The sequence below is a fragment of the Dama dama genome, chromosome X (assembly GCF_033118175.1).
Source record: "Dama dama isolate Ldn47 chromosome X, ASM3311817v1, whole genome shotgun sequence".
In the NCBI taxonomy this organism is placed as follows: domain Eukaryota; kingdom Metazoa; phylum Chordata; class Mammalia; order Artiodactyla; family Cervidae; genus Dama; species Dama dama.
The window spans coordinates 15,349,474-15,369,437 of NC_083714.1; the positions used below are offsets into that span (position 1 = coordinate 15,349,474).

General features: G+C 38.4%; 2 protein-coding genes across 5 annotated transcripts in view; one reads left to right on the forward strand and one right to left on the reverse strand.

The window, feature by feature from the left end:
• The window catches only part of DCX (doublecortin), a 389,065-nt gene extending 379,665 nt beyond the window's left edge, over positions 1-9,400 (reverse strand). For 2 of the 4 annotated variants that reach the window (XR_009692016.1, XR_009692017.1), the window contains exon 1: positions 9,208-9,398. The gene's annotated coding sequence lies outside the window, so the exon portion shown is untranslated. Of the gene's footprint in view, positions 1-9,207 lie in introns of all 4 variants that reach the window. The other 2 variants (XR_009692018.1, XR_009692019.1) reach the window with 2 other exon arrangements.
• Positions 9,401-9,404: 4 nt separating this feature from the next.
• Positions 9,405-19,964, forward strand: part of ALG13 (ALG13 UDP-N-acetylglucosaminyltransferase subunit) — a 71,088-nt gene continuing 60,528 nt past the window's right edge. The window contains 3 exon segments of the mRNA XM_061137076.1: positions 9,405-9,523; positions 10,489-10,651; positions 11,600-11,738. Of these exon segments, the coding sequence (XP_060993059.1) occupies positions 9,443-9,523; positions 10,489-10,651; positions 11,600-11,738 (383 nt within the window). The 5' untranslated portion in view covers positions 9,405-9,442.

The following is a 19,964-nucleotide window of genomic DNA, read 5'->3' on the forward strand; positions in this document are numbered from 1 at the left end:
GGCTCTGAGATTATTCATCTTTGTTGATGATGCAAACTCTAGCCTATAGTAGAACCTTCAGGTAAGCTTTAGAATACAACAAGATCATTAAGAGATTTAATGGCTGTGGTTAATTGATTGCTATTGCCTATTCTATCATAATAGAGGTCCGCCTAGTCAAAACTATGGTTTTTCCAGTAGTCATGTATGGATGTGAGAGTTGGATTATAAAGAAAGCTGAATGCCGAAGAATTGATGCTTTTGAACTGTGGTGTTGGAGAAGACTCTTGAGCGACCTCTGGACTGCAAGGAGATCAAACCAGTCAATCCTAAAGGAAATCATCCCTGAATATTCATTGGAAGGACTGATGCTGAAGCTGAAACTCCAATACTTTGGCCACCTGATGGGAAGAACTGACTCATTCGAAAAGACCCTGATGCTGGGAAAGATTGAAGGTAGAGGAGAAGGGGACAACAGAGGATGAGATGGTTGGATGGCATCACCAACTCAATGGACATGAGTTTGAGTAAACTCCTGGAGTTGGTGAATGACAGCGAGGCCTGGCATGCTGCAGTCCATGGGGTTGCAAAGAGTCAGACACGACTGAACAACTGAACTGAACTGACTGAAAATTCTGCATATAACTACTTCATAATATATAACAACTTCATAGGAGTTTTGATGAGGTTATTTCTGAAAGTAAAACAGTATTTTGGAGGGCACATTCATCACAGAGAGCACTGACAAATTGCCAGGGAGTTCCCATAGAGCATGTAATTTCTGAAATGTTTATACCAATATTCTACCAAAATAAACTTAATTTAGGAAAGGCTGAATGTCCTTCTGATCTAACAACTTTTCCCATGTACCTTTACTACAGTAACACGTTAAACAAACCTAATTATTTCTAGTATTGTTATCAAGTCTAAGCTCACTCTGATCACCACATGATAGGCCAATAAGTCCGAGAGACGAAGTGTTGAGGCAAGACATGCTAAGTCACTGCAGTTGTGTCTTTGTGACCCTATGGACTGTAGCCCACCAGGCTCCTCTGCCAATGAGATTTCCCAGGCAAGAATACTGGCGTGGGTTGCCATTTCCTCCTTTAGCAAATCTTCCTGACCCACGGATCAAACCCGTGTCTCTTAGGTCTCCTGCACTAGCAAGTGGGTTCTTTACCACTAGTGTCACCCAAGGAATATAACTTTAATCAGAGAGCTGACTGGCCTAGAAGATGGCAGACTAATGTCTGTAAATAACCATCTTGTTGGGGCTTGGATGCCAGGTTCTTTATGGATCAGAGATGGGGGGAGGTTAGCAAACAAAGTAAAATGACCATTCAATTCTTACAAATATCTCCCAGAATGGCAAGCCCCAGGCAGGGGAATATGTTAGTTTCACTTACTTACAGTCATTTCACAGGTGGTGTGAAATGGAATCTCCTGTCATATCAATAAACAAAGATGCTGCAACTATCTGTGATTCTGGCCCCCCAAATGTGATTTTCTGAGCCATTCCAGTAAGCAGCAGATGAGGGGCACCATTTCCCACAGAAAGAACTTAAGAATGTCACAATCCTTCACAGGTGGGCAGGGTCAAGCTATATCCCTATGAGCCAAACAAAGGCACCCTAGCCCAACGGTCAGGCAGATGGAGGGGCAAGCAGGGCTCTCTGAGGCAGGCCATTATGTACACTTATAATAACAAATAAGGGCTTCCCTTGTGGCTTAGCTGGTAAAGAAACCGCCTGCAATGCGGGAGACCTGGATTCGATGCCGAGGTTGAGAAGATCCCCTGGAGAAGGGAAAGGCTACCCACTCCAGTATTCTGGCCTAGAGAATTCCATGGACTGCATATAGGGTCGCAAAGAGTCAGACACGACTAAGCAACTTTCACTTTCAATTCCTTTTCATAATAACAAAAGCAGCAAAATAAGAGTTAAAGTCACAGAAGCAGATCCAGTATGGAGTCAAAGCTAACCTTTACTGGTTACAGTATCTTCTTTAAAAATAAGATGGCAGAGCAAATCTTTGTGATTCCAAGGCTCTCTGAGAAATCCTAGTGGTTTTATGTATAGAAGTCTTAGTTTTATGTATGTATGTAATATATTCTGAAATTTTCATTTGCCCTAAATGTGGGAACTGATTTTGGGAAGACAAAATTAAGGCTTGACAGAGAAGATTTGTGCACTTAATTAGACAGGATCATAAGTGATTGAGAAACAACAGTTCCCCACCTATTTAATCAAAATATTGATACAAATAATGCATTTAAAAACTTAGTGTAACATTATTAGAGCATTCTTTATCATTGCCTTTCTTTGGGAATGGAATGAAAACTGACATTTTCCAGTTCTGTGGCCACTGCGGAGTTTCGCAAATTTGCTGGCATATTGAGTGCAGCACTTTCACAGCATCATCTTTTAGGATTTGAAATAGCTCAACTGGAATTCCACCACCTCCACTAGCTTTGTTTGTAGTATTGCTTCCTAAGACCCACTTGACTTCACATTCCAGGATGTCTGGCTCTAGGTGAGTGATCATACCATCATGATTATCTGGGTCGTGAAGATCTTTTTTGTATAGTTCTTCTATGTATTCTTGCTACCTCTTCATAATATCTTCTGCTTCTGTTAGGTCCCTACCATTTCTGTCCTTTATTGTGCCCATCTTTCCATGAAATGTTCCCTTGGTATTTCTAATTTTCTTGAAGAGATACCTAGACTTTCCCATTCTATTGTTTTCCTCTCTTTCTTTGCACTGATCACTGAGGAAGGCTTTCTTATCTCTCCTTGCTCTTCTCTGGAACTCTGTATTCAAATGGGTATATCTTTCCTTTTCTCCTTTGCCTTTCACTTCTATTCACAGCTATTTGTAAGGGCTCCTCAGACAACCATTTTGCCTTTTCACATTTATTTTCCTTGGGGATTGTCTTGATCCCTGCCTCCTGTACAATGTCACTAACCTCTGTCCATAGTTCTTCAGGCACTCTATCAGATCTAGTCCCTTAAATCTATTTCTCACTTCCATTGTGTAATCATAAGAGATTTGACTTAGGTCAGACCTGAATGGTCTAGTGGTTTTCCTTACTTTCTTCAATTTAAGTTTGAATTTGGCAATAAGGAGTTCATGATCTGAGCCACAGTCAGCTACCAGTCTTGTTTTTGCTGACTGTATAGTTTCTCCATCTTTGGCTGCAGAGAATATAATCAATCTGATTTCGGTGTTAGTCATCAGGTGATGTCCATGTGTAGAGTCTTCTCTTGTGTTGTTGGAAGAGGGTGCTTGCTATGACCAGTGCATTCTCTTGGCAAATGCTGTTAGCCTTTGCCCTGCTTCATTCTGTACTCCAAGGCCAAATTTGCCTGTTACTCCAGGTGTTTCTTGACTTCCTGCTTTTGCATTCCAGTCCCCTATAATGAAAAGCACATCTTTTTGGGGTATTAGTTCTAGAAGGTCTTGTAGGTCTTCATAGAACTGTTCAGCTTCTTCAGCATTACTGGTTGGGGCATAGGCTTGGATTACTGAGATATTGAATGGTTTGCCTTGGAAACGAACAGAGATCATTCTGTTGTTTTTGAGATTGCATCCAAGTACTGCATTTCAAACTCTCTTGTTGACTATGTTGCCTACTCCATTTCTTCTAAGTGATTCTTGCCTACAGTAGTAGATATAATGGTCATCTGAGTGTCAACTGAGGAAAATTCTTAAAGAGATGGGAATATCAGACCACCTGACCTGCCTCTTGAGAAATCCGTATGCAGGTCAGGTAGCAATAGTTAGCCCTGGACATGGAACAACAGGTTCCAAACAGGGCAAGGAGTACTTCAAAGCTGTATACTGTCACCCTGCTTATTTAACGTATATGCAGAGTACACCATGAGAAACCCTGGGCTGCAGGAAGCACAAGCTGGAATCAAGATTGCCGGGAAAAATATCAATTACCTCAGACATGCAGATGACACCACTCTTATGGCAGAAAGCAAAGAAGAACTAAAGAGCCTCTTGATGAAAGTAAAAGAGGAGAGTAAAAAAGTTGGCTTAAAACTCAACATTCAGAAAACTAAGATCATGGCATCCAGTCCCATCACTTCATGGCAAATAGATGGGGAAACAGTGGACACAGTGGCTGACTTTATTTTGGGGGGCTCCAAAATCACTGCAGATGATGGGTGCAGCCATGAGATTAAAAGACGCTTGCTCCTTGGAAGAAAAGTTATTACCAACCTAGACAGCATATTAAAAAGCAGAGACATTACTTTCCAACAAAGTACAAATAGTCAAAGCTACGTTTTTTGCAGTAGTCATATATGGATGTGAGAGTTGGACTATAAAGAAAGCTGAGCACTGAAGAATTGATGTTTTTGAACCGTGGTGTTGGAGAAGACTCTTGAGAGACCCTTGGACTGCAAGGAGATCCAACCAGTCCATCCTAAAGGAAATCAGTCCTGAATATTCATTGGAAGGACTGATGCTAAAGCTGAAACTCCAATACTTTGGCCACATGATGGGAAGAGCTGACTCATTTGAAAAGACCCTGATGCTGGGAAAGATTGAAGGCAGGAGGAGAAGGGGACAACAGAGTAGGAGATGGCTGGATGGCATCAGCAACTCAATGGACATAAGTTTGAGTAAACTCCGGGAGCTGGTGATGGACAGGGAGGCCTGGTGTGCTGCAGTCCATGGGGTCGCAAAGAGTTGGACACGACTGAACGATTAAACTGAACTGAACACTATTAGAAGTGAAGAGTTATGTTGTTTAGTTATTTCCCCCTTAAATAATCAAGGATACAAGAAAGGCAACTTAAGTGATAGAAAATTATTCTTGTAAGACAGAATTTCTGCTATTTTGGCAGACTGGTGTTGTTGTTTAGTGGCAAAGTCACGTCCAGCTTTTTGGCACCCCATGGACTGCAGCACACTGGGCTTCCCTATCCTTCACTATCTCCCGGAGTTTGCTCAGACTCATGTCCATTGAGTCAATGATGCCATCCAACCATCTCATCCTCTGTCGTCCCCTTCTCCTCTGCCCTCAATCTTTCCCAGCATCAGCGTCTTTTTCAATGAGTCAGTTCTTCGCATCAGGTGGCCAAAGTATTGAAACTGAAGACTTCAGCTTCAGCATCAGTCCTTCCAATGAATATTCAGGACTGATTTCCTTTAGGAATGACTGGTTTGATTTCCTTGCAGTCCAAGGGACTCTCAAGAGTCTTCTCCAGCACCACAATTTAAAAGCCTCAATTCTTCAGCACTCAGCTTTCTTTATGGTCCAACTCTCATATCCATACATGACCACTAGAAAAACCATAGCTTTGACTAAAGGAACCTTTGTTGGCAAAGTAATGTCTCTTCCTTTCAATAGACTGCCTAGGTTTCTCATAGGTTTTCTTCCAGGGAGCAAGCATCTTTTAATTTCATGGCTGTAGTCACTGTCCGCAGTGACTTTGGAGCCCAAGAAAATAAAATCTGCCACTGTTTCTACTTTTTCCCCGTTTTTCATGAAGTGATCAGATAGGCAAGGTAAAGAATAACCTTTCCTATGGTAGGTGGAAGCATTATTTACTAAATAAAGGAAGCAACACCATCTAAACTATTGGAGTACTCTAAACATTTTAACATATTTTGTAGGTTCTTTTCAGATTCAGGTATTATAAACAAACCTAACTAAAATTCATTTTCTAAGTTTTGTCTTTTTTAAGTCTCATATTCCTTTACAGGATCTGTGAGGTCAAAACAATTTTCATAATAATATTAAGATGTTGTGTGTTTTTGTTTGACTCTCATCTTCTCAAAGTGGTGAAATTTGGTATCAAGAAACGGGTAGCAGCACACCACTCTTTCACGAATATATAATGGAGTTTTCCAGAGGCTGTGTGATGTGTGATAATGCAATGAATTAAATGTCAAAGCAGATACAAGGACCCAGATTCCTTTCTTTTGTAAGCCCAGATAGTAAACGAATTTGCAAAAATGTGAAACATGCTCTTCTTCTCATGAAAATGTTTGTTTTGAAAAATATTTATTTTTCATAAAAATAGGTCATTTATGTCAACATCCAAGATGCTCATCATTGTTACTTTTCAAAGAATCAATAAATATTTTTAAATGTTCTCATTTTTTAGTCTCTAATATGATAAATATCAATAGTTATAACTAACATTATAATCTACATAAATCCAAGCTCTTTGAGGTTCTCAATAATTTTTAAGCACATAAAGACTTATGGAAATAAAAAACTTGCTTTAGGAAAAGAACTATTCTTTTTCCTTGAAAAACAGAAGCACAGATACTGTTATAATTCTCTGCACTGCTACTACTTGAAAAGCCTTAATCACTCATATTAACTATAATTTTTAAGTAAAGTGATTAGTTTCTAATTTAAAGAGAAAAGTGCAGGGTGGATATAATCGAAAACTGCCTGACATATTAACTGCATGTTAATAGGCTAGCAGAATTTAAGAATACACATGACAACACCTTCTACAAGCCACATAAATCCTATTGACAACTTCCTAAAGTGGCAAAAAAGAACAAATTCATTACACAACTCCAAGACATAGCTTCTCTATAGCATTTCAAATAAGAAGCAAAAATATATAAAGTTAGAATTATGTTTAGTTTAAACCAGTGTTTCAGTATTCTATTTAACTTATCTAGCTGTGCCACAATCATCCACTAATTATTAACTCAATTTAATGTCAATACACAATTTTTTTTAAAGTGCTTAAAGATCTTGGAAATTATCTTCAAACTGGCATACCAGGAAGCAGTTACTATTGAAATAAAGTTTGCCAGAATATTGACAATGCAGTTGAAAAGAAATTTACATTATTCATAATCATAAATCTTTTAGAAGTAATATCAATTTATTTGATCAGTAAGCCTGTATAAGAAAAACACAGCCAAGCAAATAAAATGCATACTTAACACTTAAAAGACAGAGAAAAGACATAATTGCCAAAATTCTACATTAATTATGTAACCTTGGGTTCTTAAAACGTTTCTGGATCAATTTCTGCAAGAAGATTTTTAATTAAAGTCTAGCACATTTAAAGATTTAATGTAACCAAGCAAAGGCTCATATACTTGTGCCACAGTAAGCCAAATTCTTGACAGCAGGAGTTTGCAGCAATGTAAGGATTTATTTGCAGGGCATCCAGAGGGTGGGGCTTCCCTGGAGGCTCAGACAGTAAAGAATCTGCCTGCAATTCCGGAGACCTGGGTTTGATCCCTGGGTAGGGAAGATCCCCCGGAGGAGGACATGGCAACCCACTCCAGTGTTCTTGCCTGGAGAATCCCCATGGGCAGACGAGCCTGGCCTGCCACAATCCATAGGGTCGCAAACAGTCAGACACGACTGAGCCACTAAGCACTGCACAGTAAGGGAGTGGGATACAAATCTCAGGTCCACTCCTTCTTGGTCTTTGAATTTTGGGGATGTTTTAAAGGGGAAGCACAAAGTGACATTTCTGATATTTCTTAATCATGATTTCAGGAGTCAAAATGTCTCTGGTTTAGAATTCTCTGGACGGTCGCTCTGGGGTCTGTGAGCTCATCTTGCCCTGGAGAAACAACCTGAGATTTTACCAGAATGATAACATCTGCAACAGCAGCAATTTTAGTGGACTGACTCTGGTTGATCAGTGCTCAGTTAGCATAGGATTGAGGTCAGAGGGGACATGAAAGGGATTCGGACCAGAAGAGACAAGCAAGGGAAAAAAGTTTCAGATAAATTAGTCACTAACTCAGTATGGAAACTCAGTTTTGGCAAGGCTCTGTTTCATTAGATATTCAATTTTCTTATTTTCTAGAAATTTAAGAATATTCAACTTCTATTTGTGCTTATTACTCTCCATGAGTTCATCAGAACAGCACCCCTTTAATTTATATCTTCCAGATATAGGAAAAATATCACAAACACAAGGCAAGATCTTTCTGAATTACAGAATATTTTGGAATATTTTGTCTTTATATTCCAATAAATATTCATACTTTTTTCTTTTATTGGGCAGAAAATATGCTTATGCTTATATTTTATTATTTAACCATAATCTTTATTTACTGTTATGATAAAACTGTATGTACCTATGCTAAGTCACTTCAGTCGGGTTGGACTGTAGTCCTCCACACTACTCTGTCCATGGGATCCTCGAGGCAAGAATACTGGAGTGGGTTGCCATTTCCTCCTCCAGATGAAACTAGTTTAATTAATTTACAAAATTCAGTATCAAGAAAGGAGTAGCAGCATACCACCCCTCAAAAACACATTTATTCAAGTCTCAAGATACAGAGAAAGTCTTGTTAGAAATACACTTGAAAGTGAATGTGAAAGTGAAGTCGCTCAGTCGTGTCCTACTCTTTGTGACTCCATGGACTCTGGACTACCACGCTCTTCCATCCATGGGCTTTTCCAGGCAAGAGTACTGTAATGGGTTTCCATTTCATAGGTAATTTTAGCCCATGTTTAAGGTCTAATTTACCTCCAATCCTCTCTGGTATTTAAAAGAATTTCTTCTCATAGCATCTCTTCTGTATATAACCAGGCAGTGTAAAGCATACATATCAGTTAAACTGAGATTTTAGGTAGGACATACAGAAAACGTTAGAATGAAATAAAGCAGGCAATGATTCTAGTCATGATGGTAGGACAAAGAAGGTTTTTGTCCTACCACAAAATCACAAAGAAGGTGACTGAAAAATCACCTCTCTACCTGACTATAACACGTTTGCTGTATTCACTCATGCTAACATATAATTTTATATTTGCTTAGAATTTAAATTTATGGTAATTTTACGTTTTAAATGGTTACATGAATGGGTTCCAGGACAGAGACGTAGGCTTCCGACCTTAACGCCTCTATTTTACACACAATGCTTGCTAATTGATATTACTGTCTTTCTAAAGCTTGCTAGAGACTCTGTAGGGCTCCGTCTACTTGAGACCCACAGATGAAAGTGCCCAAGCTAATGAGCGATTTTTAAAAGGGACTTTTTTTTTTTCAGATGCCCTGAACAGACTGGGAAGTAAAACCATCCCTCAAATGTCTCTTGACAAAACAAGGTAGTCAATAAAGAATCCCAAACTTCTGTTATCATTCAAAGATCTGTGGTACCGAACCAGGCTGCAAACATAAGGGTGTGAGACTTAATGATTATTATTTTAAATCCCACTTTTGTGAAAAAAACAAAAAACAAAAAACAAAAAAACACGAATTGTCAATTTCCCACCTCCTTACTATGAGAGTCCCGTGAACTCCTACACGCAAAAGGCTTACAAAAGTGGCCAGCACTGAGGCCAGGAGCAGTCGTTGCTCTCTTCCCATCCCCGGCGACACAGACCACGCGCCCACTGCCCCCTGGTGGCCATGGCCGACTTCCGCCTCCTGCACATAACACGGCCGCCCGCGTGGCCTCCGATACGTCACATCCGGCCCTTGCGATTCGGGGTTGCGGAACCCGCGCGATGAAGTGCGTTTTTGTTACTGTAGGGACCACCAGCTTTGACGACCTCATTGCGTGTGTATCGGCGCACGACAGTCTGCAAGTGAGTGGGGGGGGGGGGGGCGGACGGGCGGCGGCTGGGCTCGCCGCTCTGCGCTCGCCAGTCGCTGCCGCCAGCCTGACCGCTAACCTTGGTAACCTTGCCTGACCGCGGCGCTCGCGAAGAACCCCCAGCGGCTTGTCCTCAGGTGCCGCCGCCCCTCGGCCGGCTCCTCCCGGCGCCTGCCTGGGCCCTCCTCCCGCTCCCCCGCTCCTCAGAATCCTCCGCCTCCTCTGCCTGTTCCCCTCCGCCTTCCCGGGCTGCTCCTCCCCATCCTTCTCCAGCTCCTCCTTTCCCCCGGGCTTTTTCCCGCCGATTCTCCGCCTCCGCTTCACCGTCCTCTGCCTTCGCCCCTCCTTCCAGCGGCTCCGCCTCCCCGAGCTGGGGTTCCGGCCCGCCTCCCGGACCGCGCCCGCCTCGCAGGTCGCTCCTCAGGCCCGCTCAGGGGCGTGCCGTCGACGCACACCGTCGACGCCAGCCGACCGGTCCTGCTGGCGCGCCGCCCCCGCCCTGCCCCAACTTTGCCCCGCCGCCCTCGTTCCGAGGCCACTGCGCTTTCCCTCCGCCTCAGGCGCCCTCCTGGCCGGCGTCCCCGCGCATCCCAGGAGCGCGTCCTTTCCTCAGGGCTCGTGTTCCCGCAGCGCCAGTTCTGGGCCAAGACGACGTTGTGCCTCACTCTCCCTCCCTAGTTTGCAACGTCTCATTAAGAGTCTTTGCCTTGCCTTCTCTATCTTTCAGGGTCGTTGCTTGCCCGACGTGGCGAGATGGGGCGTTTAGATCGCTTAGGGTTAGTGAGGCGCCACGTTGGGGCCCAGGACGGGGGAAAAGGAGCCTTTTGAAAAACTAGCAAATGGGCTCCAGTTCGACTAGTTGGCATCCCGTGCTTCGATTGGGGGATTTGTTGCCGTCATTGCTGTTTTCCAGTGGCCTGATTAAAAGGCCTGCTTTTTCTTTTTTTCCCATTTCAGATAATCCAGAGCCTCGGTTACAACCGACTTGTCCTACAAATAGGTAGAGGAAAGGTGGTACCTGAACCATTCAGTACTGAGTCATTCACTTTGGATGTTTACAGGTACAAGGACTCACTGAAGGAAGACCTTCAGAAAGCAGATCTTGTTATTAGTCACGCAGGTAAAGTGCCTTAGAATCGCCCGGTTTGGTTTTTGATCGACCATAAATAAGAACAGAAACTCGAACCTTTCTGATGTAAAATAAAATCACTAGGATAACTCACCAGTAGCCCTTTTGAATTTAATACTGATTTCAGTGTAACAGTCGAGACCGAGAACATTATTGGAGAGGATTTATAATTTCTGGGTGATAAGAAAATGGGAAATCAATCACTGAAGACCAGCTTTAGAGTTAGGAACCCTAGGGGCAAAATGATAAATCCAATGATATGTGTTAAGAGTTGTCAGTTGAAATTAATATCTGGGCTTAGATCTGCAGGACTGTTCAGTCAGCTAATTAGTTGGATTGGTCATTGAGATGCTGCTGGCTTTGGAAGATTTTTTATATTTCTATTAAATTAAAAGGTTAAGTAACTTGTCCAGTCAGTAAGTGGTAGGCAGATAACAGTCTGGTGCTGGCATCATCTACCCCAAAAGAATTTGCTCACTTAACAGTCTCCTCGCTCCCATTTAAGCTATCTAAATGAGTTTAGATTTAAAAGTTGAATTGACCCAAATATTGTATATGTGCATGTTTGTGGAGATTTATCCTATTTTGAACGGCAGACTCATAAGGAGTATCAAAGCGACTGAACAACAACAATGGGTTCGTGTACAGTATGTTGAACCCGAATCTTACTTGTATTCAGGGCCCATGCCCAGGGCATACTACTGAAGGGCAAGTTGCAAAGCACTGAATCATAGGTCTTAATATTGTTGGCAGTGATAAAGAATTGTATTTTTCTAGTCAGGTTTGTAACACTTACTAGAGAGCAAGTCATAACTATCTTTTGTCATTTTGAATGTATGATTAAAAGGCTTGTAGTGTTGCCTTGAGTTCAAGCCATAAAGCCTGGTGAACCTTAACTTTTTTTAAAACTATATTGACAAATTTGGTATATTTTTGTAGGTGCAGGAAGCTGTTTGGAGACTTTGGAGAAAAGAAAGCCACTTATAGTGGTTATAAATGAAAAGTTGATGAACAATCATCAACTGGAATTGGCAAAGCAGCTACACAAAGACGGGCATCTCTTCTACTGTACCTGCAGGTATACTAGAAACTAATTATTTGACCTCTTGTCTTAATTCCTTCCTAGCTATTCTTACCTGCCTACCTAACCAACCTGTATCTTTGACTTCTTATTTTCTCCCACTTAGCAAACATTTTGAGTTTCTCACCAGTAAAACCTGCTCATTTGTCTTCTACTTTGACTGTGATCTCTGTGTTGTATTTCTTTCAGTGTCTATGCTTATTCCATTGCATGTGAATATCTGAATGTGTGTGCACATGTGTCTGTATGTTCATCTGGGTGTGCAGATCTCTGAGAATATAAACTTTTGAGTTCATTATTTTTCATTATGTAAGGAAGGCATTTGCATATTTTCAATTAAGGTTTTGACTTTAGTAAATCCACTGGTATTCCTGAATTTACTCATTCATTCATTCATTCAACTATACCTAATGCATAGCAGGCATTGTTTTAGTGTTGTGGAAAGTGAAAGTCACTCAGTTGTGTCCAATTGTTTGCAACCCCAGGGACTGTACAGTCCACAGAATTCTCCTGGCCAGAATACTGGAGTGGGTAGACTTTCCCTTCTCCAGGGCATCTTCCCAACCCAGGGATCAAACCCAGGTCTCCCACATTGCAGGCAGATTCTTTACAGCTGAGCCACAAGGGAAGCCCGAAAATACTGGAGTGGGTAGCCTATCTCTTGTCCAGTGGATCTTCCCGACCCAGGAATCAAACTGGGGTCTCCTGCATTGCAGGTGAATTGTTTACCAACTGAGCCATCAGGGAAGCCCTTGGTGCTGCGGATACAGTGCTGAACGTGACATAAAGTCCCTGCTCTCATGGTACCTGTGTTCCAGTGGTGGGAGATAGACATTAAACAGTTCATAAATAAGCAATCCAGAGAATTTCACATGGTGAAATGTGTTATGGAGAAAATAGGGCAGGGTGATGTGATAGCTGGGGTGAAGACTAATTAGAATGGTCAGGGAAGGCATGACTAGGTGTGCATTTGAGCTGAAACCTGAATGTCTAGAAAGACCCGGTCATGTGAAGCTCTAGAGTCAGAAGCAACAGCGGCAACTGCAAAGGCCCTAAGTTGGGAATGAGCTTGGAGTTTGGTGTGTTTGAGGAATAGAGGGTTAGTGTGGTAGAAGTATAGTAAGCAAGGGTAGCTGTAGTATGAAGATGAAGCTGGGTGAGGAGAGCTCACATAAAAATTCTGGTTTTATTCTATGTTTAATAAGTATTTTAAAAGAGTATTTTAAACAGAGGAATTGCTTTTTGGTAAGGAGTATTATTTTCTAGAAGTATATTAGAATTCAGCAAGAACTGATCAACATCACAATAGAAGGATGAAGAAAATTCCTGGTTTGTTTTCTATTAATTCTTCTTCAGACACTAGAAGCTTGCCAAAGGGTCAGGTCAGTAATTCCCAATTATTTGATTTTAAATGCAGTCCTAATTTGATGTTTTAAAAGGAAAAAAACCTCATGGAAGTATTACAAAATAAATATTTCTTATGTTATTAAAAGTTGAAATTTAAAATAAACTTTAGAAGAAACTTTAAACTAGAACATAAGCTTTTCTTTTAATTTTATGCTTTTTGTCTCTTGGGCACTCAACAAATACTTGTTCATTCATTGAGTACATATTATGTGCCAGGCATTATTCTAGACACTTGGCATATGTCAGTGAACACAAAACAAAGATTTTTCTTTTCTTTTCTTTTAGATTTTTATTTTCATTGAGAGGAGACAGATTCATTGAATGTTGCAGGAGCAATGGTTGGTGTTCTAATCCCTGTAATGATGGAGGAGAGGGAATGTCAGGGTGGCTTTGTAATATAGAAGCCATTCTTACAATATTGTGAGTGTGGGGAGAAGCCAGATAATAAAAATTACATGGGCTGCAGGTAATTGGCATATCTGTCCTTAGGTAGTTGAGATTGTTATGGGTTAATACCATTTTTGAAGAATAAATAATCATCTTCCTTAGTTTATGCAAGTTAATTTTTCCAAATACCTTAATGAGTATTTTCATTCTAAATATTAAATATTTTTATGTTAGTACATTAAAAAAGGGGACATATTGATTTCATAAACACTTTCTGACTCTCAGACTGAAAGGGCAGTTGTGCAAGTCTCCAGTTTATTAATCTTTTTTCAGTTCTAGAATTCTTTTTTACTTGTATTAATTTCAAGAAAGTCACACACATGAGTGCCATAAGAAGAATCAATAATTGGTTGTGTTTTCATTTTAGGTGTATTATTTGTTTGCCGCAAATCTAGGCTGGATGATTGTATGTCTGTTCTAACTTAAGTGGCTGCTTTAATATTAAATTTCTTGAAGTAATAGTTTTATGTTGTGATTGAAACCTTATTTCCAACATGCATGGCGATTGTACATTGCTTAATTATATATGGATTTATAATAGTAAATTACTAGCAAAAAAAGTTATTTTACAATCTTCATGCATGGTCTAGTAGTCTCCCCAGCTTCTTGTGCTTGTCTTGTAGCTGTCACTCTTGGTTTCATTTATTCTGTTTTCATAAATTAATTTTACTTCAGGTTATATCTGCATAGTCCTGAGAAGTGTTCCAAAACCATATGACCACATTTTTCATGAAATAACATTTCTGAAATATTTTAGTTGACATAAAAGATAAAAGTGTCTGTTACATTGCTATTGACATAAGCTCTGTGTTGTGTTATTACTAGTGTATATACCTGTAATATTAAAATACATTAAAATTCACATAGTTTGAGAAGCATCACAATATTCTTGGAAGTTAGATTCAGTCATCAAGTGGGCAGAATTGAATTATGAAAATTTATCCCATGTTACCTAATATTTTTCTTCTTTTGTTTTAGCATGCTTCCTGGGCTGTTACAGTCAATGGACTTATCAACACTGAAATGTTTTCCTCCTGGCCAGCCAGAAAAATTTTCTGCATTTTTGGATAAAGTTGTTGGATTACAAAAATAAAACTAAACTCTCAACACTTTAAAAACACCCCTCAAATTCAACCCATGGAATGTGGTTAAATCAAGTTTAATATAGAGTATATGTTTATAGAATAATATAAATTAATAAGCCTCCTACATCTATAGAATGTATAGAAAATTTTATTTGTGAATGTTAACATTTGGGTCCAAATTCTAATTGCAGTTTCACAAGTTTATTAGATTTTTTCCTAATCTTCTTATTTTAGTAAAAGAAATATGTAGTGAACATTCACACAGTTTATCCTTGAATCCCAAATGGACTTGGAATCATGAAAAAAAAGAATTAAATATGAAAGCTTTGACAAAAACCTCAAATGTAGTTACTTTATGTTCCTTAGAAAAACAATGAAACAGTAATAGACTTGTAAAAAAAATTTGAGTCAGAATCTTTAGCTTCATACTCTAAGAAACCAAATCAAAACAAAACAAAAATGTTTGGTTGTGTTCTGTGAAATAAATTATTCATATAAGCTCAGTAATTACCTTAAAAAGATTAATTTTCAAGTCAGTTGATCTATTATACTTCAAGAAACTATTATCCTGAAGAATAGAGTGGAGTGGATGTATTCATTTTGTTCCTATAAAGTATAAATAGAAAGTGACAAAAATAATCTTACCCAATGTCAAAGCTTTACTGGTTTGAGAAGAGTAAATCAAAAAGCATTTGTGCCAATAGGAATTGCTATTTTTTTTAAGGACACCCCTCTTACAGTGGTATTGAAACATTTACTGTAGCATCATAGAGGAATTATTTATGTCCTTATAAAATTAGTTTTACAAATGAATAAATGATCTGAGGTGTATAATGCCCTAAATGTATAGTTTTAAAAGTCACATAGCTCAAAATAGATACTTTATGAAATTCTGAATAGGGTAAGTAGTCTCAAGACCTATAAAATAAACTAGATTATCCATAAATATTGACAGTTTTTTGGTAGAAAGTTTAGATATAACTGATCCATAAAAGTAGAGCATTCACTATAAAGATTTATTTTCAGTTATTATCCCAAGATGTTGAATATTCTAAACATTTTACTTGGGATGCATTAAATAATGCTTTTGTAGATTTATTTTCCTAATTATGTTTTACTTAGGCTAATAATAAAATAAATTTTTACTAATGGTAGAAGGTGGTGGCTGAGAAGTATTCTAGATAGCAGGAGGATGCCAACTTGGATTAAAATTTTGCTGTGATTAATCTAAAAAGTGAGTATATCTACATGGTTGAGAATTTACAGCACCATAATCATAATTGTATTATATATTAGTGTTAACCAAATACTATAGGAAAGTCCCTATTCAAATCCATAGAGTTTCACTTTTCTGGGCTTTCTTTTAAATGTATTTCTCTAGTTTGAGAAAAATTGTGGCTTAAAATTTATGTTGATCACTCAGTCTTTAATTATCTTATGTCATGGAGGATTAACCATAGGGAATCAGAAATAAATGAAAGGGTCTACTTAAACATTAGACAACTAAAAAGCCCTACATCCTCTGCTTCTTTCCCACATGAGTGCATAACCCAGATTTCATTATTTCATTTAGCAGAGGCTTCAACCAGTGGTGTCAGTTGTGTGTAGTGACATCTCAACTCAGCTTTGTGGGAAATTTTCTATCAGTTGTGGGGTTTAAAAATCAGAGAATATCTTAGAATCATTTTGATTTGGCAGGAATCCTCAAGATCATCTAGTCCATTCCCATCATTTCTCAGGTGAGGAAGAAGGCCAGAGGTTACAACTTGTCTAAAATAATAGCCTTTAAAAAAATAAATAAAATAAAATAATAGCCTTTGACAGAGCTGCCACTAGAGGCAACTTCTTGACTCCCATTCCTGTGCTCTTTGTACGATACCATAATACATGTTGTAAGCTTTTTGTTTTCTTTTTTATGTTTGCCTAGTATTTAGTTACTTTAATCACATCCAAGGGAGATTTTCTTCATTTCCTAAAGTTTATTTTAGTGGGAATTTCACAATTCACTAAGTTGGGTTTTCCTTTGGTGTGTTAGAACCTTACCTTGGACTTAGAAACCGGTGACTCCTGAGTTTTTGGAATCTAGCAAAATGCCATGGATAGGATTGATACTAGATTGAACAAATAGACTTTAAGACAAAGAATTGTAGATTTTTGGAATTGGTAGGGAATTTTAAAAATTCCTAGTGCAAACCACTCATTTTGCAGATAAGGAAAGAGGCTAGGGTAAATTAATTGCCAAATGTTTGTCTAATTGGTCCTTATGAAGAAATTAATGGTAACCAAAATTCTATTTGAAATATGTATCCAGTAAAATAAAATTTGGTTAGTTTCATTACCTGACAGGGATTCAGATTTTTGAAATCAGTGCCTAAGTGCAGTGCAGTTTATTTAGCAGTTTTATGTTGAGAGATATTGAGAGGTTAAGACAGTGAAAGAGAAAGTTTAGCATTTCGAGAAATTCACATTGTTAGTAGGTTCAGAGGTGGGCAGGTAATGGTAGAAGGTTGATTGATGTTGGAGTAGGTGAAAGGTGATGTGAAGTTATAGGATGCTTGGAAAGTAAAGAATTTATAATAGACTGTGCTTATAATTTGGAAGGAAAAAAGGATTTGGTATTAGGTAAGACAGTAGAACTGATGAACTTGTTGTGTAGTTCTGCAACATTGAAAAGTAATCATCTCAAAGTACTGTCTAGTGATTCTAGACACCTAGAACCTAGAATTAGAACACTGCTTTGTGTGTTTTTAAAGGCAAATCATGTCGACACAGGGCAATATAAAAATGTATACCACTTTGATAATTTGAGGAAGTTTTCCAACACTAAGGATGTCAGGAATGACTAACAGTAATATAATTTTTCTTGGTGCTTTATCATGTTAATAATGGAAGCACTTAATCTCTGTGATTTGTTAAAAATAGGAAATTATCAGAGATGACCAAAAATCTTCATATGGTCTGAGAAATGGGATGTATGGGCGGATTATTTAAAATTGTGTTTTGGAAATGATTTGGACTTAGTGGTCCTGATAGCTGTGTGGTAATCAATTTTCTGCTAAACAGTTAGTACCATACTTTTATGGGGGAGTGGGGAATGAAAAATAGTAGTTAACACCCATTGGCTGTTTAGTGTGTATGGTGTACTGTTTAAAACATTTTACACAGACATACTCCTTTACAATATAACCTTATGAAATAGTTACTATTGTTCCATTTTGCAAATGAGGAGACTGACCTCATAGCATAATGTGAAAAAGTAGTTTTATGCTACTTAAATACCCAAAAGATGATGTGGGAGTTGTGATTGTAGCTATGCAATCTATTTCAGTTTTTACATTGCTTATTTGAAAGCATAGTGATTGCTAAACTCCCAGTTGGTTACCTGGTTGCAACTTATTTACCAGGCTCTTGTTTTCTCTTAAAATGTTTGTATTTTGGGCTCTGTTTTTGGTCTTCTTTATATACTTTTTCTTGGTATTTTCACTCCCAGGGTTTCTCCTATTGTCTCCCCATATATATCCCCCAACTGTGATTTGAGCTCCTGCATGGTATTTCCGGTTGCCTATAGGTCATGTCAGTCTCATAAATTTCTGAAGTATCCTAAACTTGATGTGCCCCAAACAAATCTTCTTTTCATGCTTCTGAGATCCTTATCTCTATTAATGGTGTCACCATTGAGTCAGTCCTCCAGGCTTTAACTCTTAACATCTCCAGTCCTTTATATATGATTGGTCAATAGGTACTCTCAGCTTTACTTCCTAAATGTCTCAAGCCCACTTATTTATTTGTTCTCTTACTTTTTTAAAAAAACAAATGCATGATAAGAATCTACTTTTTGTATTAGCAGGACTCTAGACTTGGGTCCTGCTCTGGAGGTACTCTTACAGTATGCTTGAGGAGGAACTATATTTGAGTCTTCTGCCAGAAAAACAGTAGACTATCCGTAAATGATAAATGCACTTCTGTAACTTAGTAGTCTTTTCTCATTATCTTGATTAGGTATTGGGACTAGGAAACATTGTCATCTTGCACACTTTCACTTCACACTGTCTTTGACTTGACTTCAAAATATCTAGTATGGCTCTCATTCAGAAGAAAGATGTTATGACCATCACATGATATGGTGAAGTTTGTAGGATCAAGCGTTTATAGAAATAGCATCTAAAACATAGCAGTGCTGATCCTATGTCATGTTCTAGTGGTATTTAAAGATCTGTCAAATAACGATACCTGTTGGGGATTTTTGGACAAACATGGTGTTAAAAATCAGAGATTTATAAAAAGCAGTAGCTATAGTGTTTTCCAGTAAAAGAGTACAGAGGATAACCACAAAAATCACACTTAATTCCTTGTTAAATGGTTTATTCCTTACATGAATATTCCAGTACAATCTGGCATAATTCTTTCAATTCTTATGATTTTTTAGGTGGCTAGATAAAAGATAAGCAAAAAAATCTAGCTTTAAACAGCAATGTAAAATACATGTTTCTTGATGTTGATATTGATTCTTAAAAAATATCTTGAGTGGTTTTTAATACCATCATGCCCTATCTGTTTTGGTATTTCATTTCTAGATCCTTACTCTCTTTATGAATTTTTACTATATCCTGGCAGATTGATACTCTGTCATGATTGATTTTTTTTTTTGGGGGGGGTTCTGTGTTCTGCAGCATACTAGATCTTAGTTCCCTGAGCAGGGATCAAACCCATGCCCCTGGCAGTGGAAACACAGAGTCTTAATCACTAGACCTTCAGGGAATTCCCATGTCATGATTGCATTTTGATGGCTACAGTCCTGCTCTCAAAGGCAGTAGTTCTTAAAGCTTTTGGGAGATCATGAAACCCTTCAAAATACTTAAAACTATTGCTTCTCTTTGTACTAACATTTTGCCATGAATTACAAGGAATTTACAGGTACCTTGAGGCTGTGCTAGGTTAAGAATCCCTCGATGGAGGCCAACTTCAGTAATTTCATTCCTTGGTCATTGTTCATTAATATTTAATGATAACAGACTCCTTTATAATTAAACTCTCTGATTAAATACATTTAAGTTTAGTGACTTCCAGTTTTTATAATATAATACAAATTATAAACTTTTCTCATTTGAAACATGCCAAGCAGCATTTTGAAACTAACCTGAATACTTTAACTCAGTATCTATAACCCAAAAACTGTTGTAGTAGTTTCTAATTGATAAAAAGAGCTAAATGAAAATTATATACATTTATAGTAGTTATTTTAGGATATATTACATTAGGCTATCTGGTAAAGCAATATCGTTTT